Source organism: Rhinoraja longicauda, unplaced genomic scaffold, assembly GCF_053455715.1.
Source record: "Rhinoraja longicauda isolate Sanriku21f unplaced genomic scaffold, sRhiLon1.1 Scf001610, whole genome shotgun sequence".
Classification (NCBI taxonomy): domain Eukaryota; kingdom Metazoa; phylum Chordata; class Chondrichthyes; order Rajiformes; family Arhynchobatidae; genus Rhinoraja; species Rhinoraja longicauda.
In genome coordinates this window covers 17501-27098 of record NW_027602825.1, presented here as the reverse complement: position 1 = coordinate 27098, position 9598 = coordinate 17501, and the positions used below count along the sequence as shown (strand labels likewise).

The 9598-nt window shown below is 54.1% G+C and overlaps 1 protein-coding gene across 1 annotated transcript in view; it reads left to right on the top strand.

The window, feature by feature from the left end:
- Window positions 1-1826: 1826 nt before the first annotated feature.
- Window positions 1827-9598, top strand: part of LOC144591729 (striated muscle-specific serine/threonine-protein kinase-like) — a gene marked incomplete at both ends in the record, with an annotated part of 22099 nt that continues 14327 nt past the window's right edge. Inside the window, 4 exons of the mRNA XM_078395760.1 lie at window positions 1827-1926; window positions 2860-3060; window positions 6481-6541; window positions 7992-8069. Coding sequence (XP_078251886.1) covers window positions 1827-1926; window positions 2860-3060; window positions 6481-6541; window positions 7992-8069 — 440 coding nt within the window. The remainder of the gene's footprint in view (window positions 1927-2859; window positions 3061-6480; window positions 6542-7991; window positions 8070-9598) is intronic.

Sequence of the window (9598 nt, the reverse complement as noted above, 5' to 3'; positions counted from 1 at the left end):
TGTCCGGGCCTACACTGTCCGGGCCTACACTGTCCGGGCCTACACTGTCCGGGCCTACACTGTCCGGGCCTACACTGTCCGGGCCTACACTGTCCGGGCCTACACTGTCCGGGCCTACACTGTCCGGGCCTACACTGTCCGGGCCTACACTGTCCGGGCCTACAGCGTCCGGGCCTACAGCGTCCGGGCCTACTGCGTCCGGGCCTACAGCGTCCGGGCCTACAAATTTCCTCAAACTCAACTGCAACAAATCTGAAATCATCATCATTGGTCCAAAAACGCTCACCAAATCCACCCAAAACTTCATCCTCAACATTGATGGTCTCCCAGTATCCACCTTCCCTCACATCCGGAATCTTGGAATCATCTTTGATCAAACCCTCTCCTTCGACAAACACATCAAACACATCACAAAGACAGCCTTCTTCCACCTCAAAAACATTGCCCGTCTCCGTCCATCCCTCTCCTCCACAGCTGCAGAAACCCTCATCCACGCCTTCATCACGTCCCGTCTGGACTACTGCAACAGCCTCCTCTATGGTTCACCCTCAAAAATCATCAGTAAACTTCAATACATTCAAAACTCCGCTGCCCGTCTACTCACCCACTCCCCGATCCGTGACCATACCACCCCCGTCCTTACAAACTCCACTGGCTCCCCATCCCCCAGAGAATCCAGTACAAAATCCTCCTCATAACCTACAAAGCCCTCCATAACCTGGCCCCATCCTACCTGACTGACCTCCTCCACAGGCACACTCCCACCTGCACCCTCCGCTCTGCCGCTGCCAATCTCCTATCCCCCCACATCCGGACCAAACTCAGATCCTGGGGGGACAGGGCTTTCTCCATCGCTGCTCCCACCCTATGGAACTCACTACCCCAAACCGTCAGAGACTCCTCCTCACTCACCACATTCAAAACATCACTGAAGTCTCACCTGTTCAGCACTGCCTTCAACCACTGAAGGTCACCTCACCCTCTGTCTCCTTTCTCTGTCCGTTTACTTATTTATCTATTTATTCACTTCTCTATGTTCTAGAAATCCCTGTAAAGCGTCTTTGAGTGTTTGAAAAGCGCTATATAAATGTAATGCATTATTATTATTATTATATTACACTGTCCGGGCCTACAGTGTCCAGGCCTACAGTGTCCAGTCCTACAGTAACTCAGTGGGTCAGGCAGCATCTGTGGAGAACATGGATAGGTGACGTTTCACAGAGTGCTGGAGTATCTCAGCGGGTCAGGCAGCATCTGTGGAGAAAAGGAATGGGTGACGTTTCGGGTCGAGACCCATCTCATTGAAAAAATCCATGTACTCCAGAGGTTTTCTGCGGGTCATTTCGTATAGTTTAATTTTAGAGATACAGCGCAGAAACAGGCCCTTCGGCCCACCGGGTCCGCGCCGCCCAGCGATCCCCGCACACTAACACTATCCTACACACACTGGGGACAATTTTTACGTTTACCAAGCCAATTAACCTACAAACCTGCACGTCTTTGGAGTGTGGGAGGAAACCGAAGATCTCGGGGAAAACCCACGCAGGTCACGGGGAGAACGTACAAACTCCGTACAGACGGCGCCCGTAGTCGGGATGGAGCCTGAGTCTCCGGCGCTGCATTCGCTGTAAGGCGGCAACTCTACCGCTGTGCCACCGTGCCACCCTCTGAGTTACGCCAGCACTCTGTGAAACGTCACCTATCCATGTTCTCCACAGATGCTGCCTGACCCGCTGAGTTACTCCAGCACTCTGTGTCTTTTTTAATGGTGGAGCGGCATCTGCAGTTGCTTGTGTCTTCTTCGCTGATGGCTTCTTCTTTTGCAGGGAAAGAGGAGACCGAGGACCCTTTGGACGATGAGGATACGATCCTACGCAAGATGCGACTTCTGACCGACTACTACGACATTCACCATGAGATTGGCCGGTGGGTGCCGACTGTCTGTAAAATCATGAGAGGAATAGATCGGGTAGACGCACAGAGTCTTTTACCCAGAGTAGGGGAATCGAGGACCAGAGGACACAGGTTCAAGGTGAAGGGGAAAAGATTTAATAGGAATCCGAGGGGTAACTTTTTCACACAGAGGGTGGTGGGTGTATGGAATGAGCTGCCAGAGGAGGTAGTTGAGGTTGGGACTATCCCAACATGGATAGGACAGGTTTGGAGGGATATGGACCAAACGTGGGCAGGTGGGACTAGTGTAGCTGGGACATTGTTGGCCGGCGTGGGCGAGTTGGGCCGAAGGGCCTGTTTCCACACTGTATCACTCTATGAGTACCCTACCCAGGGCACAGAGTGGAGGCAGGTCCATGGACAGAAGTCACAGAGTGATTACAGTGTGGAAACAGGCCCTTTGGCCCAACTCGCCCACACCGGCCAACAATGTCCCAGCTACACTAGTCCCACCTGCCCATGTTTGGCCCATATCCCTCCAAACCTGTCCTATCCATGTACCTGTCCAACTGTTTCTTAAACGTTGGGATAGTCCCAGCCTCAACTACCTCCTCCGGCAGCTCGTTCCATACACCCACCACCCTCTGTGTGGAAAAGTTACCCCTCAGATTCCTATTAAATCTTTTCCCCTTCACCTTGAACCCAATCCAAAGCGTCACCCATGGGTGATGTTTCAGATTGGGGCCCTTGTTCAGACTCCAGAGATGCTGCCTGACCCGCTGAGTTACTCCTGAGTGCTTTGGTCTGAGGAGATGAGGTGATAGTGGGCCCTACTCTGGGTGGGCCCTACTCTGGGTGGGCCCTACTCTGGGTGGGCCCTACTCTGGGTGGGCCCTACTCTGGGAAGAGCCGTTGGTGTCGCGGTCTGTTCTAACCGTTCCTCCTCCGTCCCTCCAACCCCCACAGCGGCGCGTTTTCTTGCGTGAGGCAGGTGACGGAGAAGAGCAGCGGGGCGGTCTACGCGGCCAAGCTGATCTCCTTCCGCGCCACGCCGCGGGACCGTGCCGTCCGCGAGCTGCGCGTCCTGTCGCAGCTCGACCACGAGCGAGTGGTGTACTTCCACGACGCCTTCGAGAAGAAGAACAGTCTGACCATCGTGATGGAGCTGTATCCTTGCCCCGTGAACGTCAACGCGCGACTGCCCTGCGTTCTTAGTTTAGAGATACAGCGCGGAAACAGGCCCTTCGGCCCACCGGGTCCGTGCCGACCAACGATCCACGCACACTAACACTATCCCACACACACACAAGGGGACAATTTTTACATTTACCAAAGATAGACAGATTCCTGATCAGTGCGGGTGTCAGGGGTTATGGGGAGAAGGCAGGAGAATGGGGTTAGGAGGGAGAGATAGATCAGCCATGATTAAATGGCGGAATAGACTCGATGGGCCGAATGGCCTATTTCTCCTCCTATCACTTATGACCTTAAGACCATCCGGGACGTGCATTCTCCTCACTGCTAACATCGGACAGGAGGTATAGAAGCCTGACAACCCACAGCTCCAGCCCCAGGCTCATCATTCTCACCTGTACCGAGGTACAGTGAAAAGCTTTATTTTACATGTTTAGAGATACAGCGCAGAAACAGGCCCTTCGGCCCACCGGGTCCGTGCCGACCAGCGATCCCCACACACTAACACACACTAGGGGACAATTTTTACATTTGCCAAGCCAATTAACCTACAAACCTGCACGTCTTTGGAGTGTGGGAGGAAACCGAAGATCTCGGAGAAAACCCACGCAGGTCACGGGGAGAACGTACAAACTCCGTACAGACAGCACCCATAGTCGGGATCGAACCTGGGTCTCCGGCGCTGCATTCGCTGTAAAGCAGCAACTCTACCGGGTGCTAGAACGGGCTTGAGGGGCCGAACGGCCTGTGAATTTCAGAGCATGTGGCTCTCAGGTCGTTGGTGTATGTGGACTGGGGGTTCACAAGGTCATAAGTGATAGGAGAAGAATTAGGCCATTCGGCCCATCAAGTCTACTCCGCCATTCAATCATGGCTGATCTATCTCTCCCTCCTAACCCCATTCTCCTGCCTTCTCCCCGTAACCCCTGACACCCACAAGAATCAAGAATCTATCTATCTCTGCCTTAGAAATACCCACTGACTTGTGGCCTCCACAGCCGTCTGTGGCAAAGAATCCCACAGATTCACCACCCTCTGACTAAAGAAGTTCCTCCTCATCTCCTTCCTGAAGGAACGTCCTTTAATTCTGAGGCTGTGCCCTCTGGTCCTAGACTCTCCCACTAGTGGAAACATCCTCCCCACATCCACTCTATCCAGGCCGCTCACTATTCTGTACGTTTTAATGAGGTCCCCCCTCATCCTTCTAAACTCCAGCGAGTACAGGCCCAGTGCCCACAAACGCTCATCATACGTTAACCCACTCATTCCTGGGATCGTTCTTGTAAACCTCCTCTGGACCCTCTCCAGAGCCGGCACATCCTTCCTCAGATACGGGGCCCCAAACTGCTCACAGTTACTCCACATGTGGCCTGACCAGCGCCTTGTACAGCCTCAGCATTACGTCACTGTTTGTGTGTACAAGACCTCTCGAAATAAATCCTTAGTCATAAAAGTGTCCAGCATTGAATGAGACCCTTCAGCCCAACTTGTACATGCCGACCAAGTTAGGTTATAGAGTCGTACAACATGAAAACTGGCCCTTCGGCCCATCTCGTCCCTGCTGGCCCAGTTGGTCATCGGGCCATCGAGTTCCACGGTATGGAAACTGGCCCTTCGGCCCAACTCGTGCATGTTGGCCCAGTTAGTCATAGGGCCATAGTGTTCCATGGCATGGAAACTGGCCCTTTGGCCCATCATGTCCCTGCTGGTGCAGTTGGTCATAGGGCCACTGAGTTCCACGGCATGGAAACTGGCCTTTTGGCCCAACTCGTCCCTGCTAGCCCAGCTGGTCATAGGGTCACCGAGTTCCATGGCATGGAAACTGGCCCTTCGGCCCATCTCGGCTCGACCGGGCCAGTTGGTCATAGGCCCATCGAGTTCCACGGCATGGAAACTGGCCCTTCGGCCCATCTAGTCCCTGCTATCCTAGTTGGTCATTGGGTTACCGGTTTCCACGGCATGGAAACTGGCTCTTTGGCCCATCTTGTCCCTGCTGGCCCAGTTGGTCATAGGGCCATCGAGTTCCATGGCATGGAAACTGGCCCTTCGACCCATCAGATCCCTGCTATCCCAATTGGTCATAGGATCATCGAGTTCCACGGCATGGAAACTGGCCCTTCGGCCCAACTCGTGCATGTTGGCCAAGTTAGAGTCCGTGTTCCATAGCACGCAAACTGGCCCTTCGGCCCATCTCATCCCTGCTGGCCCAGTTGGTCATAGGGCCATCGAGTTCCATGGCTCGCAAACTTGCCGTTCGGCCCATCTCGTCGATACGACACGATACGATAGGACTTTATTTATCCCAGGAGGGAAATTGGTCTGCCAACATTCATAAGATCCATGATGGGGGGGGAGTCAGTCTCAGTCTCCCCCAGGACAGAAGGGGGAGGGTTTGTCCAGTTTGATAGCTGCAGGGAAGAAGGGTCTCCTGTGGCGATCGTTCTGTGCAGTATCTTGGTGGGACCAGTCTGTTGCTGAAGGTGCCCCTCAGGTTTACCAGTGTGTCACGGAGGGAGGGGGTGAGCTGTATTCAGGGGTTGCCAACTATCTCACTCCCAAATACGTCACCGCCCCGTGCCCCACGTGACCTCACCCAGCCAGCGGCCACGTGCTCCCGCTCCACCAATGGCGGCCGCCCGGGCCGGGAGGCGGGTTGCTACGCAACCTCCGTTAGGCGAACGTACTCGGCCCCGCTCCCCGAACACACTCCATTTGCCTACACTGTCCGGGTATACAGCGTCAGGGCCTACAGTGTCCAGGCCTACAGTGTCCGGGCCTACAGTGTCCGGGCCTACAGTGTCAGGGCCTACAGTGTCCGGGCCTACAGTGTCCGGGCCTACAGTGTCCGGGCCTACAGTGTCCGGGCCTACAGTGTCCGGGCCTACAGTGTCCGGGCCTACAGTGTCCGGGCCTACAGTGTCCGGACCTACAGTGTCCGGGCCTACAGTGTCCGGGCCTACAGTGTCCGGGCCTACAGTGTCCGGGCCTACAGTGTCCGGGCCTACAGTGTCCGGGCCTACAGTGTCAGGGCCTACAGTGTCCGGGCCTACAGTGTCAGGGCCTACAGTGTCCAGGCCTACAGTGTCCAGGCGTACAGTGTCCGGGCCTACAGCGCCCCCCCCCCCCAGGCCTAATACAGAACAAGGGCAGTCCCGTACGGGACAAACAAATTTAGCCCAATATACAGGATGTCCCGGCTAATACGGGACAGTTGGCAACCCTCGCTGTTTGTCCAAGATGCCCCACAGTTTGAGGAGCTTCCTCCCCCCCAAGACCACGCTGACCAACGTGCCCCGTCTACATGAGTCCCACCTTCCGGCCACTCCAGCCTCTCCTCCTGGACAACCATGTCCAACCCCGGGCAAGGTGCCCGGTCCTTGACTCCCACCACAGGTGCCCGCAGGAGGAACTACTCGACCGAATGGCCAAGAAGCCCACTGTCCAGGAATCAGAGGTATGTGGTGGGTGGGGGGGGGGGGGGGTGTAGGGTGGGGGGCTGGGGTGGGGGGGTTTGGGTGGGAGGGGTGAGGATAGGGGGGTGGGGTAGGTGGGGGATGGGGTGGGTGGGGGATGGGGTGGGTGAGTGTGGTGGGGGGTTGTGGGGAAGGGGATGGTGGGGTGGTGGGGTTTGGGGAGGGGGGTTGGGTGGGGGGATGGGGTGGGGCGGTTTGGGGAGGGGGATTGGGTGGGGGGGAGTGTGGGGAGGGGAGATTTACAGAGCTCACCCTGTTTATGCCTCGTGGTGGCATGGAGGGTATTTTGGTGGAAGTTTGGTTTAGTTTAGACGATAGGTGGAGGAGGAGGCCATTCGGCCCTTCAAGCCATTCGTTGTGATCACGGCTGATCATCCACAATCAGTAACCCATGCCTGCCTTCTCCCCATATCCCATGATTCCACTAGCCCCTAGAGCTCTATCTAACTCTCTTTTAAATTCATCCAGTGAATTGGCCTCCACTGCCCTCTGTGGCAGAGAATCCCACAAATTCACAACTCTCTGGGTGAAAAAGTTTCTTCTCACCTCAGTTTTAAATGGCCTCCCCTTTATTCTTAGACTGTGTGTGGCCCCTGGTTCTGGACTCCCCCCAACATTGGGAACATTTTCCCTGCATCGAGCTTAGTTTAGTATAGTTAGTTTAGTTTTCTCTAATCTTAATTTCTCTAGTGCAGTTTGGTCTAGTTTAGTTTCATTTAGTCCAGTTTAGTTTATTGTCCCGTGTATCGAGGTACAGTGAACAGCTTGTGTTGCGCGCTAACCAGTCAGCGGAAAGACAATACATGATTACAGTCGAGCCGTCCACAGTGTACAGATACAGGGTAAAGGGAATAACGTTCAGTGCAAGGTAAAGCCAGCAAAGTCCGATCAAGGATAGTCCGTGGGTCTCCAATGAGGTAGATGGGAGGTCAGGACCGCTCTCTAGTTGGTGAGAGGACGGTTCAGTTGCCTGATAACAGCCGGGAAGAAACTGCCCCTGAATCTGGAGGTGTGCGTTTTCACACTTCTGTACCTCTTGCCCGATGGGAGAGGGGAGAAGAGGGAGTGGCCGGGGTGAGACTGGTCCTTGATGATGCTGCTGGCCTTGCCGAGGCAGCGTGAGGTGTAGATGGAGTCGGTGGGAGGGAGGTTGGTTTGTGTGATGGTCTGGGCTGCGTCCACATTAATCGGACGGGTTAGCCGGACATGGCTCGATGTTGAGAAACGTTGTCCCAGGGTGGAAAGGTCGAAGACTAGAGGGCACAGGGTCACAGGGCGCGGGGTCAGAGGGTATGGGGGTCAGATGGTACAGGGGTCGCAGGGCGCGGGGTCGGAGGGTTTGGGGTCAGAGGGTACAGGGGTCGCAGGGCGCGGGGTCGGAGGGTACGGTGGATGGACGGTTGACCACTGACCGATCTCTTGCCTCTCCAGGTGAGGTACTTCATCCAGCAGATCCTGGAAGGCATCAGGTACCTGCACCAGAACAACATCCTGCACCTGGACATCAAGGTGAGTCCTCACCTGTCCCCACCCCCGGCAACCTCTCCTCACTCAGTTCAGTCTAGTTTATTGTCACGTGTACCGAGGTACAGTGAAAAAGTTTAGGTGCAGGAGGAGGCCATTCGGCCCTTCGAGCCATCATCGCCATTCAATGTGATCATGGCTGATCATCCACAATCAGTACCCCGTTCCTGCCTTCTCCCCATACCCCCTGACTCCGCTATCCTTAAGAGCTCTATCTAGCTCTCTCTTGAATGCATTCAGAGAATCGACCTCCACTGCCCTCTTTGGCAGAGAATCCCACAGATTCACAACTCTCTGGGTGAAAAAGTTTCTTCTCGCCTCAGTTTTAAATGGCCTCCCCTTTATTCTTAGACTGTGTGACCCCTGGTTCTGGACTCCCCCAACATTGGGAACATTTTTCCTGCATCTAGCTTGTCCAGTCCTTTTATAATTTTATACGTTTCTATGAGGTACAGCGCGGTAACAGGCCCTTCGGCCCATCGAGTCCGCGCCGACCAGCGATTCTCGCACACTAACACTATCCTACACGCGCTAGGGACAATTTACATTTACACCCAGCCAATTAACGAACAAACCTGCACGTCTTTGGAGTGTGGGAGGAAACCGAAGATCTCGGAGAAAACCCACGCAGGTCACGGGGGAGAACGTACAAACTCCGTACAGACGGCGCCCGTAGTCGGGATGGAACCCGGGTCTCTGGCGCTGTGAGGCAGCAGCTCTACCCGCTGCGCCACACCTATGAACACTATACAAATACTAAATTTAGTACTAATTTTTATACTAAATACTAATACTAAATACTAAGACTAAATTTATTATTTATGTATAGTATATTTAGAAACATAGAAACGTAGAAAATAGGTGCAGGGGGAGGCCTTTCGGCCCTTCGAGCCAGCACTGCCATTCATTGTGATCATTCTCAATCAGTACCCCGTTCCTGCCTTCTCCCCATACCCCTTGATTCCGCTAGCCCCTAGAGCTCTATCTAACATGCTAGTGTTATTGACAATAGACTATAGGTGCAGGTGGAGGCCATTCAGCCCTTCGAGCCAACACCACCATTCAATGTGATCATGGCTGATCATTCTCAATCAGTACCCCGTTCCTGCCTTCTCCCCATACCCCCTGACTCCGCTATCCTTAAGAGCTCTATCTAGCTCTCTCTTGAATGCATTCAGAGAATTGGCCTCCACTGCCTTCTGAGGCAGAGAATTCCGCAGATTCACAACTCTCTGAGTGATTAGTATTAGTATTAATATATACTAATATTAAAATTTAAATACTGATTTTAATATTGGTAGTTTTCTACTAAAAATATAAATAATTAGTCATATTTAGAGATACTAATCGGACAGTGCCCCAGCTTATGGAAGGGCCGTTCAGAAGCCTGATCACAGAGGAGAAGAAACTGTTCCTGAGTCTGGTGGTTCGCGCTTTCAAGCTTCTGTACCTTCTGCCGGGCGGGAGCGGGGAGAAGAAGGAATGACCGGGGTGGGACACGGACACGGACACGG